Source organism: Balaenoptera musculus, chromosome 12 (genome assembly GCF_009873245.2).
Source record: "Balaenoptera musculus isolate JJ_BM4_2016_0621 chromosome 12, mBalMus1.pri.v3, whole genome shotgun sequence".
In the NCBI taxonomy this organism is placed as follows: Eukaryota; Metazoa; Chordata; class Mammalia; order Artiodactyla; family Balaenopteridae; genus Balaenoptera; species Balaenoptera musculus.
Genome location: NC_045796.1, coordinates 12087028 through 12111051, shown reverse-complemented (window position 1 = coordinate 12111051; position 24024 = coordinate 12087028). Strand labels below are relative to the sequence as shown.

General features: G+C 39.2%; 1 protein-coding gene across 1 annotated transcript in view; it reads right to left on the bottom strand.

The window, feature by feature from the left end:
* Positions 1-16560: 16560 nt before the first annotated feature.
* Positions 16561-24024, bottom strand: part of NOX3 (NADPH oxidase 3) — a 57884-nt gene continuing 50420 nt past the window's right edge. Inside the window, exon 13 of the mRNA XM_036871936.1 lies at positions 16561-16687. Within this exon, the coding sequence (XP_036727831.1) occupies positions 16561-16687 (127 nt within the window). The remainder of the gene's footprint in view (positions 16688-24024) is intronic.

Here is a 24024-nt window from a genome sequence, read left to right as displayed (position 1 = left end):
GGACACGTGTTTGAGCCCTGGTCCGGGAAGATCCCACATGCCGCGGAGCAACTAAGCCGGTGCGCCACAGCTACTGAGCCTGTGCTCTACAGCCCGCGAGCCACAACAACTGAGCCCGTGAGCTACAACTACTGAAGCCGGCGCGCCTAGAGCCCATGCTCCCCAACAAGAGAAGCCACCGCAATGAGAAGTCCGCGCACTGCAACGAAGAGTAGCCCCCGCTCGCTGCAACTAGAGAAAGCCCGCGCGCAGCAATGAAGACCCAATGCAACCAAAAATAAATAAATTAAAAAAAAAAAAAGATTAACTTTAGCATTTTCCTCAGACCATAGAAAGAGTAATTACTAAAGGACTTATTAATTCTATACTTGTAGCATATGGATCTTTGTTCTCTTCCTCTTTCTAATTTGAAACATCAGAATATCTAGGAGAACTAATAGCAATTTCATATTTCACCCAGCTTCACTCAGAATGTTCTCCAACTTGAAAATTTCTTATAATTCATATAAAACCCATTTGCCCAGCTCTTTAAGTTTGATAACTAGTAATCCCTAGTATATTGAGCTTAGTTAAAACACATAGAACAGAAATCCCAAATCAACTGTGTTTTCTTAATATTCAGGCATTCCGGGGCATATCTGCATGCCTTAGAGTGTAGAATGTGTATCTAGGATCTGGGAAAGAACTTACCTCAGTAGGAAAATTAGAAGCTCAAGTGTTTGGCCCAGGATGTTGGGTTTGAGAAAATGGACATATAACACTCCTTTTCTCTTCCATCTGCTTTGAAACTAAACAATAAAGTGGAATAAGGAGCTGGAGGAGAACATAGCGGTTTTTTTGGTGTTTTGTTGTTGCTTGTTTTTTTGTAATACCGAAGAACATGGCTTTAGAGTGGCAACGTGGACTTCCATCTTGAATCTCAGAATTGGACAAACATCCAGCCAACCACAGGTGACACTGCAGGCTCCTGCTGTAGGCACAGAGCCTTTGCCAGCAAGCCTTGGCATGTGGAAAGCCTAACACATAATGTGTCCTGCACAGGCAGGGGCTGAACTTCCCATGCCTAAGTGCTTGCTCCTGAATTTGCCAGTAAGATAAAACAATCCTCCTTCTTGGAGAAGAGTGAGCGAGGAAGAGGAATATATCCAAATTCACTGGTGTCCCTTCATGGGGAAGATGAAGCCTGGGCCGGGACCCTTCCCTCCTCCAACCCTCACTGCCTCCAACACAGCTGGCCCATCAGTATCTTCACAGCTGTTGGCTGAATAGAGCCCAGGACCTACCATACAGACTCTTCTCTGGTCCAGTTTCCAGGGAACAGGATGCATTAAGAATGACCAAAATCTAAAACACAACAACAAAATGCGGGTTATTGAGAGCACAGGCCTCAGCAACACTGGCTTTCGCGCTTAGGCAGGGACTGGAGACAGCAGTCCACACTGACACCAGTGCTCTGGGCTTTGGGGGGCAGCGGCCTTCATGGTAATGTTGGCAGGCATGGGTAGCAGCACTGACAGCTGGAAATAATAAAAACAATAATCGTAGTAAAAGCCAATATTAATAAGCATTTACGGAGTGCCAGGAATTCTGTTGAACAATTCACATGCATCATATCATTCTTTAAAATTTTTTTTTACGAAAACTTACGTGCTAAAAAGTAGAAAGTTGGAATTAAAATTACCCATAAGCCCATCATCTACATTTATTTTTAAAATTTATTTATTTATTTATTTGGTTGCGCTAGGTCTTAATTGTGGCTCCTTAGTTGCGGCACACAAGCTCCTTAGTTGTGGCATGTGGGATCCAGTTCCCTGACCAGGGATTGAACCCGGGCTCCCTGCATTGGGAGCGCAGGATCTTAACCACTGTGCCACCAGGGAAATCCCCACTGTGCCACCAGGGAAGTCCCCATCATCTATATTTAATAGTTATTCATACTTTTCTGCACTGGTGTCTTTTTTATTTTGGTGGAAGTACTTTAAGTTACAGATATCACGACGTTACACTCTTAAGTATTTCAGTATGCACCTCCAAAATGTAAGGACATTTTCTACATAACCATAACATTATTATCATCCTTGACAATTCTCCAATATCTAAAACTCAGTGTATATTCAAATTTCCCCAATTCTTCTCCACAAATGTCTTTATAGCTCTTTTGTTTAAACCAGAATTAAATTGTCACATCTATTATGTCTCTTTAAATATCTCTTGATCTAGAAAATCCTCCCTTTCATTTTTTTTTACAGTACAACATTGCTCTCTCTCTCTTTTTTTTAAATCATGACTTTGGCTGGAAGAGAGCAGGTCTTTTATCTTTAAAATGTCCCTCCTTCTGTATTTGTCTGATTGTTTTCTGTGGTGTCATCTAACCTATTCCTCTATCCCCTGTATTGAAAAGCCCAATTAGATTTAGGTTGAACATTCCGGCACGAATGCTTCACAGGCGTCGCTGTGTATTTCCTTTTACATTACATTGGGAGGTACCTAATTTCTGGCTGTCGCACCATTAGTGACACTAAAATTTATCACTGGGTTAAAGTGGTAACAGTCTGATCTTCCTATGGTGGCATTTATCATCTGAGTCTCACAACTGTGGTTATTTTACACATTTCACTGGCATCTGGACTGTAGCATCGGACCCCAGATTCTATGTGCTTAACCCCTCTCCTCCTGTCTCCTGTCAGCAGTGTCTTTAACTCAGGTCCGAGGCATGGCTGACCTTTTGTAAGTAATACATGTCACCACAGTGAGCTGGTACAAGAAGAGAGGAAAATGGCAGAGAACTCTTCTGAGTATTCCAGACCCATCTGATAGAAATTTATGAGAGCAAAATCAGAAAAAAAAGTTTGTGTAAACTGGTATCATAAGTTTAAAATGTTTGTTTACATTCTTACTCGTAAGTTATTTTGCCCTGGGAAAACATGGTAGACAAAACCAAGTGTGTCAGTAATTAGTTTCCTTCCCCCTCATGGTATAGATGTGGGAGTGAGCAGGTTAGTAGCTGCTGCCAGAGAAAGGGTGCTGGGGCTGTGTGAGCGTGAGGAGGGCTCAGGAAAAGCATTTGCACAAGCAGTCCGTTCTCTTAATCACATCCTGCCTTGGGCCATTTGTTCTCGTCTTGTACATGCTAAGTGTTGTTTCCCTATTTGATGGTAAGCCCTTTGAGGTCAGGCTTGGGCCTTCTGTCTTTCAGCAACAATGCTTATGTGGAAAGAAGCTGGCCTTTGGAGTCAGACCTAATTAGTCTTGAATACGGGTAATTGTATCCATGTGTTGTGTGACCAGGTGCAGATGGTTCAATCTTTGAGTTGAAGTTTCATCATCAGTAAGATGAGGTAATGATACACTTCTCAGAGTTTGCTATAAAGATTCATTCATTCATTCAGTCAACAGATATTTACTGAGCATGCTCTATCTGCCAAGACCAGCTCTAGGTAGAGGGGATACAGTGTTGATTATAAGACAAGGCCCCTGCTCTTGTTGAAATTCCATGAATCAGATGTGATAACAGGTGAAACCTTTAGCATCATTCCATGGTTCTAGCACAGGGGGAAGCTCGGAGCTGATTGTTTTCTTTGCCCTCCTCTGAGCCTTACTTTGCGTCCAGCACTAGCATTAGTCCACACCGTGCGGGGGCGGGGGGGGGGGAGGGCGTGGCTGGGGGGGCGTCAATTACAACTTGAATTGACAAGGAAAACATCTAGAGACTCCTTTATGCTGCGGAGAGTGGGATGTGAAGACAAAGTCTTCCACTATCTCTCAGTTCTGTGGTCTGGAGTGTAGCTTTGACGTGGAGAAAGTCTTAGAAATAAGGAAAAAGAGACTTCCTAATTGAGTGTGTTAGGATAAAAAGGTAAAAACATATATCATCTATGTAAATAAAATGTTAATATATAGGTGTATATGTATAGATATATACACATACTCACAGACATTCTGGAGAGAGTGGCTAAATTCCTAGAATATTCCCCTTAGAATTTGGATCATTTCAGTAATTCATTTGAAATCCACACCCCGCCCCGCCATTCTAATTATCTCTCTATCTGTATTTGTTTTGCCTGCTCAATTGGACTGTAAGCTCCTTGCAGACAGTACTGCTGCCTTACACATTATTTTGCCCAACTCATCAGCTGTGGGTATAATCCGTGCTCAAGGAGCACTTACGCCCAAGTCACGATACAGGATTAACTATTCTGGGGATGCCAGGGTCTGGTCAGCATTTCACTGTTTCCAGTGGACGTGTGACTTTCATGTAAGCCTGCACAGTTCTTTGAGACTCTGCATGTCGGCCACTGTTACTATTCCACACCTCCAAGCATTTTCTGCTAAAGAAGCTGACTGAGCAAACCCATGGAGATATTTTTCATTTCCTTTGACGGAGCGTAGTGCTTTCGTATATAAACACAATAGCAGTCATCACATATGCCCTTACATTAGTGTAGCGGCCGTGTACTCAGCGACACTCCCGTCCAGGCAAGGAGCCCACTTGTTCTATTTTCCATTCTGATCTAAATTATATTCATAATGAAAGAGTTTTCAATCAAGGTAAATACAATTTCATCCCAGCGTAACATCTACATTCCTGCTCTCTCTGTCTCTCTTTTTTTCCCCCTTTTTTCTTTTTATTCTAGGTCACTCACCCTGCTATGCAGGAGATTCTCCTCTGGTAGGGATAAAACCTGGCTCCTCAATGAACCATAACAACGGCTCTAAATGCATCTCCTATAACATACCTCTGTGATTTGCAAAAGTGGGAATAAATCAAAGCCGGGAAGAGATGCCACGTTAAGCCAGAAGCTAAATGTTACATCATGTAGCACGAGGCTGGGGGAAGAGAGAACCTGCTTTTTCCTGGCAGCACAGTATCTTTGTGCTTGTTACCTCTGCCACAGCCCCATTAAAACAATCTTTCCGAATCTGTGGGACATCGTCACCTCTTTCTTCCCTGTCACAGCAGCTGGTATTGGAGGCTGCAGACATTGCTCATTCCTTTCAAGGTTCTTAACACCCGCGCGAAAAGGAAAATGAAGCTTAATTTGTTAAAAAAGAAAAAAAAAAAGTGTCAGCTTACCCTCAGGCTCAGTGCAGGCACCAGGGGAAAAAAAAAGCAAAGATAAACGCCTCGAGGTGAATTGGCACCGACTCTAATTCTCCACTCACTCTGCTGCTCTCCTGTATGTATCCCATTAATCATGCTGGATGGAGAGACATTTCCAAAACTTAAGCAATTTTCAAACCAAGATGCACCATTTAAAAAAATACAATAACACGACTTTATTTTGTAACTCTTTCTTTGTACCAGCAGTGGATCTGAACAATGTGCTGCAGATGTTAGTACAAATAATTAATACCTGGGTGGGGACAGGAGGGACGGGGGGAGGAGATTGACAAGCGTAAGAAGAGGGACAGGCGCTGCCCTCCCCTTTCTCTTCCTGTGACTCTCCCCAGGCCACAGGAGCCAGGCTGGGTCTTGCCATTCACCGCAAGGCTGAGCTCTGCCCTGGTTCCTGGACCAATTCAGACAACAGATGGGCAGAATTTAAACAGCTCCATCGCTTCAGCCCATGGAATTGAATATTCCAGCTTCCCAGACCCCAGAGCCCTGTGATGTTCCTGGGCTCCTGTGTGCTCCACTGCTGAGAACTGAGCTCTCTTTTGGTTCTCGCTACCCTGCCATCCTCAGTCAAGTCCAGGCACCTCTGCCTCTGATACCCAGTCCTGCAGCCGGTACTCTGATTCCTGGGTGTGAAGCTTCCTGTTGATGACACTTGCCATCCTCAATCCAATGTGCTACCCATCTGGGATTTCTACTACCCTGGTCTACTTTCCTTCCTGGGACATGCCTATCTCTTGGAAGTCTTAATGTCCACCGTTGCCCAACCCACAGCCCTTCTTTGGGCACTACACTTTGTCTTCCTGCCCAGCTGCTCTTGCACATAGGCTGGGTCTGTCTCTCGGCCCCCAAACTGCTGTAGTTTGGGGGGTTTGTGCCAGATCCCTTCTCATATTTTCTTTCCATATTGTGTTTTTACCATATTCTGACACTTACTCCAGGGTTTGAAGAAAGTAAATGAATAGAAGCAGAGTGGAGGGTCCTAGAACTCAATACTGTGTGATGGTGGCCAAGACAGGGAGTGTTAGAAAAGGACATCTTTGTGGACTGGAGGATCTTGGTGTGTTGTCCTAAAAATCCACATCCCACAGTGACTGGGCAAGTGATCATGTGGGTTGGGAGATGGCAGTGGTGGGAGAGGCTAAGACAGCCTGGGTCTCTTTCATCACAGACTTCTGGAAAATTTCTAGACATCTATTGCTGAGAGACAAGCCAGGCTTCCTTGACACAGACACAATGATGAATTGAACATGCTTGCCTGGGTTCCAGAAAACCAAGTGTTTTCAAACCCTTATCTTTAATATATGGGATAAGTGCATAAACCCTCAAGAAGGATGAACTTGGCAACCTCCATCCACTGAGGACAACCCATATGTCCCTTGATAACTTGAGGAGTCATCCCTTGCCTAGCAGAGCAAAAAGCTACCAAGAATGTTTTAATATTATGAAATACATCAGGTGTATATAAAATTACAGCTTAAGTAATACATATTAAAAAATTAACTTAAGAAATAAATATTACTGAGACTATTGAGGTCCTTCGTCTTTTTCCTCTTATCAGAAACAGTGTTCTGAATACGGAGTGCGTAATTTAATTCCTGTGCATTTCTGTACACTTACATGCATGTGATTGTGTGTATGAGTAAGTAATATTGTTTCGCATGTTTTATAATCTTATTTGAGTAGTTCCACACTATATCTATTCTTCTACACCTTTTTTTTTTCTCAATACGATCTTGAGGCTTATTCATGTCCTTCTAATTCTGGCATCAGCAAACTATGGCCCATGGGCCAAATCTAGCTGGTGGTTTGTTTATATACACCCCTTGAGCTCAGAATGGTTTTTACATCTGTAAAGGATTGAATCATAAATCAAAGCAGTAGACATGACAGAGGTGGACAAAGCCTAAAATATTTATTTTCTTGCCCTTTATGGGAAAATGTTTGATGATTCTTGTTCTTTAATTTCGTCTGGGTTATTCTTATTCCTGTGTTCTTCTACATTTTTCTTTTTCAATAAGCCTATCAAGATTCATAAAAAACCTCTTCAGAATTCTGATTGAAGTTACTTAGAATTTGTGGATTGTTTTGAGGAGAATTGACACATTGATAACATTGCACCTTTCTATCTGTATCTGTTATCCATTGCTGCTATAACAAATTACCTCAAATTTAGCACCTTGCAACAACATAATGCAAATTTATTATCTTACATATATATATTTTAATTAATTAATTAAAAAAATTGAAGTATGGTTGATTTACAATATTATATTAGTTTCAGGTGTACAACATAGTGATTCAATTTGTTTGTTTGTTTGTTTTTAGTTGTGCTGCAAGGCATGTGGGATTTTAATTCCCCAACTAGGTATCGAACCCACGCCCCCTGTGGTGGAAGCGCAGAGTCTTAACCACTGGACCGCTGGGGAAGTCCCAGTGATTCAATATTTTTATAGATTATACTCCATTTAAAGTTATTACAAAATAATGGATATATTTCCCTGTTCTATACAATATATCCTTGTTGCTTATCTATTTTATATCAATACATAGCAGTTTGTATCTCTTAATTCCATAACCCTATCTTGCTATCTTAAATTTTTTTAGGTCAAACTCCAACATGAATCTCACTGGATTAAAATCAGGATGTTGGCAGGGCTGTGCTTCCTTCTGAAGGGTCATGGGGAGAATCTGTATCCTTGCCTCTCTCAGCTTCTAGCGGCTGCCTACATTCTTTGGCTTACAGCCCCTTTCACCTTCAAAGCCATCCATCACATCATTCCAACTTCTGTTTCTTGACTCTGACTTTTCTGCCCCCCTCTTCCATTTCTAAAGTCCCTTTTGATAACACTGGGCCCACCCAGATAATCTAGGATGATCTTCCCATCTCAAGGGGATCATCTCAAAGCAACCATCATTTCATCCAGAATTTTAACTCCCCTTTGCCAAAGAACCTCACAAGTTCTAGGGATTAGGATATGCGCGTCTTCGGGGCCTTATCCTACCTACCACAAGCCATCTAGTGAGTTTTTTCTTTTGGTTATTATATTTTTAAGTTCTAAAACTTGCATTGGGTTCTTTTTGTATCTTCTATGTCTTTGCCGAGACTATTTATTTTTGCATTTGTTTCACAGCGATTGCAGTTGCCTGTTGGAACCTTTGATGATAGCTGCTTTAAAATTCTTGTTAGATAATTCCAACATTTGTGTCATCTTAGTGTTGGCATCTGTTGATTTTCTTTTCTCATTTGAGTTGAGATTTTCCTAGTTCTTCGTATGACAAAAATTTTGGATTGTATCCTGCACATTTTGAGTATAATGTTATGACACTCTGGTTCTTATTTAGATCTTCTATTTTAGCTGGCAGTTAACAGGTTTGGGTTCAGAACACACATCCTGGCCCACTTTTGTGGTTTGTGGTTCCAATATCAATTTAGTTTTTAAAGCCTTTGCAATGCTATTCTGGTATGCTTCACTTGTGTGCAGCCCAGAGGCCAATCTGAAAACTGGATAATATTCCTCACCAGAGTACAAGTCTCAAATCATTTGCTGTTGATTCTGGTTGGTTTTACACACTGGCCTTTTGGGAATTTGCCCAGGACTTTATATGTAGATTTAAGAATCCTTTTCTTCAGCAATCTTAGTTCTGGGATACCTCCCTCCCCGCCCTCTCCCCAGGCCCTTCTTCTCAACCTTTTCTAGGTATCTGTTTAGTGTAGGGCAAGAATACTTGGCAGGTCCCCACCACACAGTCTCAAGGTGGTGGTGGGGCAGCAAAGGGGTAACACCTCTGTTCATGTTAGTGTGATGAGGATATGGTTGATAGAGTTTCATAATTTTCTTTGTAAAGTTTTCATGCATTTTGCCAGAATTATTTATTGGCACCATATATTGTTGATGCTGTTTCTACACACTCCAAACATTAAAAAAATAAATTTGAATTTTGAGTTAAGTTGGCTAGAGATTTGGAGGATGTGGCACAAGATTGTCACATAAAAAATGTAATGGTGATTGTCCTTTCCTTAGTTAGTGGATTATTTAATTGAATCAGTAAATCAAGACTGGATCGTTATTGAGCTGTTTTCTTTAAGATCAATCAGGAAGTTTTGTAATAAACTGAAGGTGTTTGGAATTGATAAAGAATTGTTAAAGCAGCTTTTCTTCTGTTCAGTCTGAGGGAGAGAATAGAAAAAGCAACTTAGATTCAGAATTCGTATGAAAATTGATAGGGAGAACAATTTAAGAATTCAAGAAAAGAAAAAAGAAAAAGAGGAGAGAAAAAAAATCCAGCATGATAATGGCTGATAGGTGTATAAGAAAACACTTTAGATTATTTGGTAATAAGGTGACCTGTGTAGATGAAATGCACAACTAGGATGTCATCCACCTCTTAGTGAAGGGAAAGACTAGTTAACCTGAAGATCAGGCCTTTCTTTGTGCCTATATGTGGATCAGCTTTGCCTATAAGTATGGACAGATTGCCTGAAGTTGGACTATCGATAAGCACTAACCTGGAAGTTTCTATTGTACATATTTGAGGTCATGAAAGCACTACATATGCTTTCCTGAAACTTTTTTAGGAAAAGATGGAGAAATAAGATGATGAAACAGTGGTTTGGGATAGGGATTTGAGGGCATGATGAGAAAAAGAGAAGAATTAAAGATGACTTAGATGTATTTAGCATTTTTAGCATAGGCATTTTGGTAGAGGACGGTGGCATTAACTGAAACTTAAAAACATGGAAGAGCAGGATTATGAGGAGAAAAATAAAGAGTTTGGTTTTGGATATGTAAAATTTGAGATGCTTGTTATACTTCCAATGGTGGAGCAGGCAGTTGGATATATCAGACTGGGATCCAAAGGAGAAGTCTATAATGGAGTTTTAAATTGGGAACTCATCAGCAAACAGTGTTCAAAGCCACGGCAATGTATGCGATCAGTCAAGGGTAGAGGGGAGACAGAAGAAGGCAAGAACTATGATCAAGTCCTAGGAGACTCCAACATTTTAAAGTTGGACAGAGGACCCTGAGAAGAAAACTAAGGGGCTACAATATCACCAGAGTCAAAAGAAGGGAGAAGTAGTCAACTGTTTCAGTTGCTGCTAACAATAAAAAAGAGCTGAATTTCACATTCTGCAGGTATGTCCCTTGAAAATAGTTATAGCTGTGGAGATAAACAATCCAATTGGAGTGCGTTAAGAGAGACCGTTGTGGACATTCAACCACGGAGAGTAGATTGATATTGCCACAGTCACACACACATTCACCCATAGACAAAATAAAGGGCAAATCTAATCTAATAAATTTTAAATACTTGTGCACAAGACAAGGCACAGAGGATTCTGGAGCAGAAAGGAGACCAACAGTATGACTTGGCTTCTACCTCACTCTACTCCTCTGAAGCTTCACTCCTGAGTCACTAATACTCTTATTTCTGGAAAGAAGTGAAGAGAAAGGGTATTCTTATCTTCTTCCTCTTCCACTACGAAGCTATGAATGGAGAGGGAAAGAAATCAATAGAGCTGACTTTCCCTGTTGGAAGAGACAGATCCAAGCTTCACACTTAACTCCCCCAAAATGGCCTGAAGCCTGGGAGTATCTCCCCATGGAAATACACTACACCCTCCCTCGCCCAGTTAGTTGGAGTAAACCAAGACACAAGACAGTCAGTATACTCTTAGAAGATAAAATGGAGCCCAGGAAATCTAAGATAGTATGTACACCACCCAAGCTGAGCTTCCCTCCTCTCTTACACTCTGCTCCAACCCAGCTGCTGTTCTCTCAGATGACAGAAAAGTGGATAAAACATGAAATACTCAGGCTAAACCAAACTTTGGAGGAGAAAACATGATTCACACAAAAACCTGTACGTGAATATAGTGTACATTCTGAACAGTGACTGCTAATTGATATGGGTTTTCTTTTGTAATGGTAAAACTGCTGTAAAATTGTTTGTGGTGATGCTTGCCCAACTCTGTTAATATACAAAACAACTGAATAGTACACTTTAAGTGGGTTAATTTTATGGTTGTGAATTACACCTCAATAAAGGTGTTACAGTAGAGAGAGAGAGAGAGAGAGAGAAAGAGAGAGAGGGAGAGAAAGGTGGTTTTAGAGATGGCATGGAAAAAAAAAAAACCCCAAGAAAGTATTCATAATATGGAAGAATCAATAAAATAACTGGACAGAGTAACTAACATGAACAAAGTAAAAAAAAAATACAAGGAGCATAGCAACTTTGTAGACGTACTACAGGAAAAAAGAGAAAACAACCATAAGAATGAATTAACCAAGTCTAGTAGAAATGATAACTCAGGTAATTCCTCAATATTCCTTCATGTAATGGAGAACTTAATGAGCACATTAATTTAATAAGAAAGAGAAAAAAAGACAGAATTATAAAACAACAAAATGAGATCAACAGAGATACTGCAGGTCTAAAGTAGCAAAGGGCTCCGAACAGCTTCTTCACAGAACTAATTAAAAAATTGTAAACAGTAATATTTACTACTGAAAGCATATTTCAAGCCCATAATCTCTCCCTAAGCTGAACTTTCAAAATTTTAAAAATGAAGAATTTTAGAGGGTTTTTCTTGGTCACCTACTTGGCAGCATAACCTGTCCTGAACAGATATGAAGTTACTTAAAATCTTTATTTATCCCACTTAATTTGAATATTCATATTTATACTTTTCATTGAAAATCATTAAAGCTTTTGAGTGCTGGGTGCTGCCCCTGATTCTACTGGGAGTTTATGCAATATATGAAATATACATTTATTTTCTACAATACAAAATAATTTTGAATTCCAAAACATACATGGCTCTAAGCATTTCAGAAAGAGATTGTGGACCAGTAAGAAGATAGGAGAAGCCACAAGTAAATTAAAGAGACAATGAGATTAATTAGAAAAATTCATATACAAGAAAAAGGATCCAGTATAGGGATAACTGAAGTCTCTGAAATAAGAAGACAAAGGAAATAGAAGTGTATTCAAAGACCTAATGCAAGAAAATTCTCCTGAAATGAAGAAAAAATATTCAGAAAAGCACACTGTAATACAGGAAAAATCAGTATGAAGTATTCAATACCAAAAAGTTATGAACTTCAAAGATAAAGAAGAATTATTTAGACATCTAGGCAAAAAAGGGAATTTATTTTCAAAGGGAAAAGAATGTAATTGGCCTCATACTTCACCACAGCAATATTAGATGACAGAAAACACCACAGTAATACTGCAAACTTCTGAGGGGAAAAGAATATGGTCTAAGAGCACTAGATGCAACCAACTGTCAGTTGAGTGAAAAAGCAACAGACTGACATTCTCAAATATGAACTAAGTCAGGGAATATAACACTCATGAGTCCTTCTTGAAACATATTGCTTGACAATTAATTCAACAAATTAGTCATTTAGGCTGAATAAAAACTCAAGAATAGAGAAATTATATTACAAGGAATGGTGGTGAGCAGGGAATCCATTTCAGGTTATCCCTTTTAAAGTTATTTATAGAACTTAATAAAAGGCTACATTTAGTCAATATTTCTTGGCTCCTCCTGAACAATTCTATATGGACCTTAGAATCCCTCAATTCTAGTGTCATCTTCCCATTTTCCATATTATCGTCATCCAGTATTTTAGTTTTGCTTTTTAAAAGCATTCCTTCTGAAATAATCATTTCTTTCTTTTACAGCCAATGCTTAGAGATTTTGACAAAATATTTCTCACTGTCTTTGCTCATCACTGCTTTTTGTATCTCACTACCTGAACTTCCTCCTTCCTTAAATCTATCCTTTTGTAGTTGTTTCAGTGAGGGAGATAAATTACAGGATTTTCTTTTGTTTGAAAATATCTGTATTATGACTTCACTATTTTTTTTTAAATTAACTAATTTATTTTTGGCTGCGTTGGGTCTTCGTTGCTGCACGCGGGCTTTCTCTAGTTGCGGCGAGCAGGGGCTTCTCTTCGTTGCGGTGCGCGGGCTTCTCATTGCGGTGGCTTCTCTTGTTGTGGAGCATGGGCTCTAGGCACACGGGCTTCAGTAGTTGTGGCTCACGGGCTCTAGAGCACAGGCTCAATAGTTGTGGTGCATGGGCTTAGTTGCTCCACAGCATGTGGGATCTTCCCGGACCAGGGCTCACACCCGTGTCCCCTGCATTGGCAGGCGGATTCTTAACCACTGCGCCACCAGGGAAGCCCTTGCCTTCACTTTTTTTAAAAAAATTTATTTATTTATTTATTTTTGGCTGTGTTGGGTCTTCGTTTCTGTGTGAGGGCTTTCTCTAGTTGCGGCAAGCAGGGTCCACTCTTCATCGCGGTGCGCGGGCCTCTCACTATCGCGGCCTCTCTTGTTGCGGAGCACAGGCTCCAGACGCGCAGGCTCAGTAGTTGTGGCTCACGGGCCCAGCTGCTCCATGGCATGTGGGATCTTCCCAGACCAGGGCTCGAACCCATGTCCCCTGCATTGGCAGGCAGACCCTCAACCACTGCGCCACCAGGGAAGCCCTTGCCTTCACTTTTGACCAGTAAATTCACTAAACACAAAATTCTCAATAGTGTTCCTTCAGCACTTTGAAGATATTACTTCCGTATCATCTGGTCTCTACTGATGCTTCTGAAAGGCAGCTGTCCAATTTATTGTTGTTTATTTGTAAGTAACAGCGTTTTCTCTCTGGTTACTTTACAGTCTTCTGTTTTACAGTGATGCTCTGGATGTTGAATTTCCTTTTCCTTTCTCTTCCTTCTCGTCCCTTCCTTTCTGTTCTGTTCTTTTCTTCTTTCTCTCCTCTCCTCTTTTCTTCTCTTCCCTTTGCTTGCTCTTTTCTTTCTCACACGTTTTTGCTTCTCTGTTGCTTATATATTTTCCTAGGTAAACTTTAGCATATCTACCATTTCAAAAAGTTTTAAAGAGAATTTAAATTTCGATTGTAATTTTATTTAACCTATTAATTAATTTGGAACAAATCAATATTTTTGGTATGTTTAATATTCCTATTTAGGAACATGCTATTTCTAACCATTTAAAAATCTCTCTGTAAATGTTTGCTCATTATCAAGTCATCTTGCATAATTCTTATTAAATAAATTTATGTTTGCTACATTTTTGTTTCTATTTTGAATATAGTATTTCCTTTTTAAAAAAATCCACATTTCCTATTTGATTATTGCTGCATTAAAGAAATCTACTGACTTTTTTGGTAATTTTTCTATCTAGATAGGTCAGATTCTACATAGTATGTAGAGAAGTAACCTAAAGCTCAAAACTAAAAAGGGATGCAAACAGCAAAGATTTTTTAAAATGCAGGAAAATCTTTTTAAAAAAAAAAGTTTATTTTTTGAACAGTTTTAGGTTTATAACAAAATTAAGAGAAATGTACAGAGATTGAAATCTATTTTTAATGACAAGTATACTTATTAGACAAAATTAGTTGACCAGAGAGTGCATTTTATTTACAAATAGACAGGGAAAGAAAAGTAATAACTGAATATGATCATGAGAAAATCTTTTGATATATTTAATTTTCCTGCTAAAGATTTAGATATATACATTTGACTGCAGAAATTCCTAGTTGTAAAGCCTGAATCAAGTTTAAATGGAGAAATAAATAGACAGAAAGATTGGGTATATTAAAATTAGTGGAGTTTGAATAATATTCACCAAGGAATACTTAAAGATACTAATAAATTCCAATGCAAAATTAGTAGAAATAATTTTTGAGACATCAGGGAATATACCCAACTTTTTCCTAGAATATAGTTAAGTATATACCCTAGAAATTATAGAATCAATATTAATATCTGAGGATAAAGTAAAAGAAATGATCAATTTATAATTTAGAAATACCTGAAAGAACTTAAGTGGTTGCCTGACTTTGTAAAAACAAATCATGTCACACCAATTTAATTCTGTTCTATGGCAAAATGGCAGTCTACAAAGATAAGAAGCATTTGTAAAACACAGTCTATTTTAATTTCAATAAAGGCTTTTGTTTCATTGTATATGACATGTTATTTTCAAGCTAAGAAAGTATAGGGTGATGTGCCATTCTCAAAGGCTAGTTATTATTAACATATTCCCAAGTGGGTGCTCACATTAACAGGCAGTTACAAGAATTCATGATGGAGTTCTTTGGATTTGATAACTTGAATCCAAACAAAAGAATCTAAGCTTGAACATCTAAACAAAAGGTTTGAGATATCACTAAGCTAAATACCAGTATTAGTCACTGGTGCTAGACGTGAAAACAATCTCAAAATATTAGAAAGAAAAGTTCTAAAAAAATAATTGATAATAGTAGAGAAAACTATACCCTATGAGGATTATTTTGTGAACACTTTGGGGGTAAAACAGCTGCATGGCATGGAAAGACTGGCTCAGTGTGAGTATAAGAAAAAAAAATCCCAGTATGTTTGTGGGGCAGAAGTTGAGTTGGGGTATAAATGTCAAGATGATCATAGATCAAAATGTGATAGTAATAAAAAGATTTGTTAAAAGAGAGTGAGAAAGAATGTGGAATCAAGGAAAGAAAGAGAGGCAAACAGAATTTAGTCGCATTGAAAAGCATATGTCACACAAGCTCTAAAAAAAAAATCACACTTCTAGCCACTACTAGTCATGCTTCGATTAGAACATTATGTCTCATTTTAGTCAACACATTTTAAAAGGATGTGAAGAAATGAAAATGGATTTGAAGAAGGGCAACAAGAATGATTGAAGTGCTAGGGTATATATCCTAGGCTGAAAAGTTAAGAGTTCAGTATTGTTTGGACTAGAAAAGGGATAGGTAAAGGATGATTTTATTATCATTTTCAAGTATAGAAAGGATTTTTGTGAAAGATAACCTCCATTGGTGATTTCTCAGATCTATAGAGGATGAAAAAAGCACAAAGGAGCTTAAGTTTAAAGCAGAAAAGATCAGGTTTGGATACAAGGCAGATGTCTCTGCCATCAGGGAGATGAAATTTGAAATGACTTCTAAAGGAGGCTTCGAGCCAAGTAGCCATGCTGGTCTCCACTTGGACATATTGTTAAGCACGAAAACAAGCTTGGGAAAGATGACCTATATCAGGGCTCAGCAAACTACCTCCTACAGGCCAAATCTGGCCCACCGTTTTTTGGACAGCCCATGAACCAAGAATGACTTTTACATTTTTAAATTGTTGAAAATGAATCAAAAGAAGATTTCATGACAGAAGAAAATACAGTGAAATTTGATTTCGGTGTCCATAAATAAAATTTTGCTGGAACACAGCCATGCCCATTTGTTGAGGTCCTGGGGCTACTTTGGTGCTTGTAATGGCAGAGTTGAGTAGTTGCCACTGAGACCATATGGTCCACGGAATCTGAAATAATTATTACTTGGCCCTTTATGGGAAAAGTTTCCCGACTCTTGACCTATATGATTGTAGCCACTCACACAACATGTGGATTTTTTCCTCCAAAGTCTAGAAGCTTTCTCTGTTATAATGAAAATGAATGCCCCTGGGATCAGCTGATGAATATAAGCGGCACATTCTTTGAATTATCTTTGAGAGAGCTTTGGGTCCACAGAAGAACACTCCAATGTTACTGCTGCAATAGAGGTAAGACAAGGGGAGAACGTGTTACACAGGGCAAGGCCAGCCAGGAGCCGAGACAGAATGATACAGTCAGTGAGTAGCTGCGGTTGTGACTTTATGTATTTGTTTTTCTCCACCCACTTCCTTTTTTCTTAGACTTTTTTCTCCTCCTTTCAGTACCACATTCTCCCACAGGTTCCCAGAGTCCTGTAATGCCCTGCATCACACAAGTAGGTGAGACCAAGAAGACTGAGGCTGGCAGGGGCCATGAGGGCAGGCGAGGGCGTTTCAATATAGAGGTGATATCGCCTGGAGTTTTGGTCCACCTCTTGGACTGGTGATTAGAATGTAAGCTCCCTGAGAGCAGGCACCTGGTCTGTTTTACTCATCACTGTAATCCTACCGCTCGGAATAGTATCCAGCATACAGTAGACACTCAATACATGTTTGTTGAAGGAGTGAATAAAGGGCTCTGCTCATTATTATCTGCGTGGTCTTGAGTAAGACTCTAAACCTCAATCTCCGCATGATTAAAGCCAAGATAATAACGACTATGTGGTATGTTTTATCCAAAGCAAAATGAGATGATGCATTCCAAAAGGTTTTAAAATTGTTAGTTATTACTATTATTCAACCCTGCCTTTTCATGGTTGATAACATTTACACAAAAGTTCTAGCAACTTAGTTTATTTCTCCCTTTGGAATTACTTTACTTTTCAAGGAAGGTCAAAAAGAAGAGTTGGAAAGGAAAATCACATTGTTGAAAATGGAGTCACCCCAAAGTTGTCATCTCTAATTATGGCCTTTCAGAAAACAGTGTTGAAGAGGTACTTTTGCATATAGTGACTATCCCAGGGCTGCTCAACTCCCTTGTAAACACAACTGCCAGCTCTCGTTATATATAAACAATAAGTCAGCACCAGGATTCAGGTTGTCTCTGGAAATCGGGAGGGGCCGGTCTCTACAGGGACTTGTAGAGACCAGGTTTTCCCCTTATCTTGCATTGTACTATTCCTTGTAGTATTTTTGCAATCTCTGGCACAAGCTTAATTAGTTGCTCTAGTCTGAATCAAAAGTTCTCATACTCTGCTGTGCATAAAGTTATCTAGGCAGATTATTAAAACATAGAGTCCCAGGCTCAAATCCAAGGAATGCATTTTTAGCAAGGCCCCCAGGTGACATTAAAGCACATGGCACTATGAGCTACACTTTGAGGAACACTGTCTTCGAGAAATTCCTCGGACTCCGGGACCAGCTCACTACACCACCTTTACCTCCTCAGACCATTTTTGTTGGGAAATGCCTCTATAGTCTCATTCTTCTTAGCTTGTATATTAATATGATTCCCTGCCATGAATTAAATCCACATTTAATTATGTGTTCCAGGACCATAATATCCATGGTAGAAATTGATGGTTCAATTACATTTCAAACTCTAGCTTCAAAGGAACTTATCAAGTGGATTCATTTGTAAATGACAGTATGTTTAAAATGTATAAGTATTATTTTTAAAGACATCATTCCCATGGCTAAATTTGAGAAAATACTTTTTCAGAAAGTATTGCCCACTGGAAAAATTATGTTTATGACTTAATGAAGCACTTTCAAGGTGTTTATGGAAATATCACGCAACGGTTCAGAGTGCTACTTGTTCCACCAGTTCGTTGCTGGGAAACTTAGGGCATGTTAATTCATCTCTTAAAAGCCCCCCTTTTTTTATCTCTCCATGGGGACAGTTCTATGCCAAACTCCTAGTGCCTCTGTGAGGGTTAGACCAGACTTAGCACGTGGTGAGCTCTTGGGAACCGCTGTCTTACGTTATGACCCACACGATGTCTGCCCGCTCCACGAGGCTGACCGCAAGATGCGATGTGGGCTGTTGACCCAGCAGTGATTACAGACGTCCTGGATCAGCACGCTTGCGCTGGGTTTTTTGAGTTCTGGACTGCAACATTTTGAGTGATACATGGGTCAGGCAAAACGCTTCCCAGTGGGGAGTCTGCTGCCCTAAGGCATCCTTGCATCTACATTCAAAGACATTGTTATGGGTGGTGATATTTTTCAATTAGTGTAGGTGTCACCAAAGAGATTGCCCACTGGCCCATTCCCAACAGGCGAAGATTGCCCTTTCGTTTGCAGCCATGGTGACTGTTTGCAGATCGTGAAGATGCTCTTTGATGCTCTGCCTTTAAGACTCCATTTCAAAGGATTCTGATTGCTGGCTGCCAGGTGTACCACTGGTGTCCGCAGCAGTTCACAGTCACTCTGCCTCTTGTGAAGTTGTGGCCACTACACTACACAGCTTGAGTACACACGTTTCTGTATTTATGTAACTGTCATGGTTATGCAATGACCAAAAAGTCTCACAAAGGCCATTCATTATCTACCTTCCACTAAGGCAGAAGGGCCAGTGGTTCACTAGCTCTCTCTGCATTACTGTCCCCACACATGGCATTCTTTTGCTTGTCTTGCTTCCCCTCCTCGGCGTTTGTGGTTTCAAGTATGGAGCTTTCTCATCACGAAGGCTTACTGTGAAGCATGGAGCTGAGAAGCCCCACAAACTGGTTAAGGTACAGACGCGGCAGCATTTTTTTTTTCTTTTATGAGGCAACGGACAACTGCAACAGAACCCTAATGGGGTTGGTAAAGAAAAAATTCTTCTATAAAGTTTAATTACCCACAATTGCTCAGAATGGAAAAAAAAAAAGATTCTCTCTAAAAGAAGTATAAAAACACAAGGCATTGTTCTTCAGTTTACAGCCTGCAAGCCGCAGAGTTTGCACACACGGGAGGCACTGGATTAGGGACAACATTAGCGGCATTGATCAGTCTGGGCTGCTGACTTTCATGGGAAAAGGACAAATTTTACACAAGCTGCAAAGATGGTTAACATTAACAGCATTATTTTTAGCTCTGATAAACCATAAAGAAAATCCTCCTGTCCCCCTCTTATTTGCTAAATAATTATTGTGCTCTTTTTTTGTGGGCTTGATGCATTTTTCATAACAGTTCAGCGATGCCATGCATGAAAGGCAGCCAAAATGTCACCTCCCAGGAGGTTTCCGCCCAGCAGATATATGGGAGAGTGGGTGTGCTTGGGAGTAATCCCACCATCTTGCTGGCTTCCCAGGTTCTGCTGCCTTGAGCCCTGCTCTCTTTAAATTGTATGTTTGTTTTTCTGTGTTGGCTTTTATGCTTGGTAAATTATAACCCTGTAGGGGCAGACCCTAAACCCCATTTAAAAAAAATCAAATTACTTTATGCCCTGAGTGCATTCTGAAAATAAAATCGATAAACAGAAGCTTCCCATGGATTTATGGAGGCTTAGAAAGAAGACAACAAGAGCTACAAGCTCGGTGTCAGACAATGGACACAACTTCTGGTTAATCTTTCCTAGAGAATGTTTTTCATTAGAAATGCCTCCAAATGATTCAACACATAATTATATTTTGTACAACACCTTCTTTTTCATAACCACAGATGATAATTGTGTTGGCCTTTTTTTTTTTTAAACCCATCTCCCAATTGATTTGTAGCAGCCTGCTCTACTACTTTTCTCTGCATGCTAATTACTCAGTTGTTGCTTAGGGGCTACAGGCGTCCCTAATGGTGCTTGCTCACGGCTGAGACCCTCCTCTTGCTCTTCCCACCGACTCCATCTTCTTTGGCGAGTCAGCACTCTTGTCCTAGCTTCCTCATCCTTCTTGGGGTCCCTTCACTTGCTGAAGCAGGTTACTGTGCTTGCCTCTGAGGAGCACAGATAAAGTTGCTGCCCTTGAGGATGTCATGGTTAAAGAGGGGAGAGAAATGAAAGCAGTTGACTCGTAGCATTGGATCCCTGGGAATGGTAGAGCCATGTTTCTGCCAGTCTTGTCCCCTCCCCTACTCTGATAAAACACTAAAAAATATACACCTTCACACTGAAATACTTCATACAGAAATATCCAAATATTTTTGCCATATCTAATGATTTGATAGATAATATCACCAAAGAAAATTTGCAGAATAGTGTTAAATCCACCTTGTCCTCACCCACCTCCCTAATCCCACCTACCACAAATGGAATAATGCCAGTAATTCTCGTTGAATCTTCACTTGATTATAACTGGAGGGCTGGATGTCCTCTGGTGCAAAGGTATATTTACGTATGCTAATAATATCCAGTCGTAAGTTTATGGTGGTTTTCTTTTTCTTATGAAGCTATAATTTATTTTGTGTGGGATTTCCACTTAAGTCTATTTCTTTGAATATTCTGAACAATTTAGTCATATAAGGAATGTTTAGGATATCCTTTTAGATAGGCAGACTTGTGTGCTATAATCAGAATGTTAATTTCTTAAAAATATCATTTGAAAACATTTTGCACATATGCACGTACAAATGAGAATTGGAGGGTGTGCACACAAGCAAATGTGGTTCCAGATGGACACATTTACTCGATTTAGTATAAAGGTATTTTTACATTTCTGAAAACAATGGGTGGTCTAAAATACATTCATGCAGCATGGATTAGAAGCTCCCAATCTTATGGTAAATTGGCACCTTCCTTCACAGTTGGGCTGGGTTGTGCTGTTCTAACAAATGGTAGTATTCTTCTTTATTTTGTCCTTCAAGAGAAAAGAAACACTTCTACTGAAGTTACGAAAAAAATGGCCAAACCTTCAAAGTTTTTATGGTAATTAGTTGCATAAAGTTTTATGCCTAAAAGGCATGGTGAAGTTATTAGTAGGTAAGTCAAAAGTGGCAAACTATAAATATTACGTGAAATGTAAGATTGAAGATTGAAGTCATGGAATCATTTTATTCAATTAATTAAAAACAACTGATCTACAAATCCAGAAGGTTGGGTACACGCATAATGTGTGTTTATCAAAAAAGTAGCTAGATGTGATAAAGATATATTTATTTTCATTCTGTCTACCTTCTTGGAAACGATTTCCTGATTTTCTGAACATTTGCCAAAAGCTTGGGAACATATTGAGAATATCTACAAAAAATGAAATATAACTTCTATTTTTGTATAAGATACACATTTCTAAAGATTAATAAGACATAGGTATCAGTGTATGTATTGTATGTATTTAATTAACCTATTATATTTTAATTAAGACAATAATTTCCATTGTTTTTGTGTTTAGAGTAATTTTCTGTGCTTGTCTAACTTAAGCAATATACAACAATTGTCACATGTGTGTGAGTTTAGCCGTATCAGTAAAAGACTTACTTTTTACATATCCACTTGCTATTTATTGATCTTCTTTTAAAAATATACTTGTGTTTTTGTAATACAGCTGATACAATTATGAAAATTAATTGCACATACAAACAACAGAATATACTTTCCTATTTTCTACTCTCGGTCTTTGATCTCTTTTTAATTTTTTCTTTCCCTTTCCTTATTTGTTTTCATTTTGATGCCCATCAATTTGTTTCTCTATTACTGTTATTATTGCAATTTTCTGCTTCCTTTATAGCATGCACTGTTCTCTTTGATCTGCTTCCCTTCAAGCTTTATTTTTGGTGCTGTTTTTCATGTTCTGTAAAAAAACATTTTTGCCCCTCTTCCCTTTATTCTTTTGATTCAACTCCTTCTTCTTATAACAAGAACAGGGTCCAGCTTTAAGTGAACAGGTAAATGTTTTTAAAAGAGTAAGCCCTAAGAATCCTTGGCTTCATGCTGATGAGTAGAAATGGTTGAGAGCCTATTTCAAAGACCCTCAAGAACAAAGAACCTTTTCTGAGGCCACGAACAAATCCACCAATTCTTTATGGCCCATCTTTGCCAAAAGATCTGAGCTAATGACAGGACAGACCTGTCTTATAAGAGTAGCCAAGAAGGCTTGGGAGGGAACAAACATCTCCTTGACATAATCAGGGGAAAACATACCGTTTATCTCTTTAATAACCATCTTGAGGAAAATTAATGTGACTTTGTCCTTTGTGCAGAACAATAATTGAATTGTGTGTTTTATTTATATCTGGACAAAGGCCAGGATATTGAAATACTTCTCAATATTAGATTTTCTTTTTTAAAAATTAGATTCTATTGGCATTCTCTTTCTAAGATTTCTTCATTAAAAACTTCATTAAACATAAATCTTCTTTACACAGCAGAAAACAAAACTTTAAGGAGGACATTTAAAAGGTCTTTTGGAAGAGTAGTGCTAAGCCTTTTACTGGTGACTTGTCTCTTCCCAGGAATCTGGCATTCCATGGGTAAAATGATAATTGATCTTTGCCTACACATGTCTGATATTAATTACATTGATAGTTGAAGCTATATAACAAGTTGCAGTGTTTTAGAGTCTAAATCTATTACAAATACACTATTTTTAGAATTTGGGGCTAGGGAGTATGATATAGAGGCTTGATTCAGTGACATCCAAATCTTGGGGCCTTCTTCTACTCTGGAAGAGATGAAGTCATCCATTAGGAAGAGAGAGTTTCCACAAGTTTTCAGCTGTGCTGAAAGATTCAACTGGGCTTCAGATACATTTATGTACTACACGTTGATTATGGCTTTTGAAAAGGAATGGAAACACTCCTCACAAGGGCAATGAGAAAAGTGACAGCTACATAGTTTTCCCACCTTCAAACTCTTCTCTGCTCTTCACTCCCTGCAAAATCAGACAGACTCACTTTTCAGCACGCTGCAATATAATTTTGGAGATAGAGTGTGTGCAAACTCAGTTCCCCTCTCAGTCTCTTGATGCTGTGTTTCTGGCTCACACCTTTCTGAGGGAAGGGAGATAGTTAAATGGTTTGGTCTGAAAGCCCTTCCCACTGGGCTGCAAACTTCATGTGTAACACAAATAAACAAATACAGTGTGAGGAGTCAATGAGGGACAATCATAGCAAAGGGCAGTCTCATCTATAAAAACTTAAAAACCAAGATATATGTGTCTGTGCCAAAAGCCTGCAACGTGGGAACATACACCCCATGATAATTGAAAACTGAGTGTAAAACATTTATCAGATGAATAGATTTTTTCTTTTCCAAAAGGAGAAAATACCAATGTGATTGTAACATAGAAGCTTGTAACATTTTGTTAGTTTTTGACCTATAATTTTTAAAGGAAACTGCAGATATAATAATCCAGTCTCTGCCTCTGGACGAGACGTACCGGATGGGTGTGAGATGAAGGGTGACTTTCGGGGCTCAGAGGAGGCTGGGAGTCTAGGGGCCCAGACTGCGTGTTGAGTGAGGAGCACAGAGGAACTGGATCTGAGGCTCCAGAAGCCAGGATGGGTTCAAAGCACCACATTTGGACAGATGGAGGGCAAGAATCGGATTCTAGACCAAATGTCAGCAAGAGTCAAGGCAAGAGGTGAAATGAAGCAGCTGGGTTT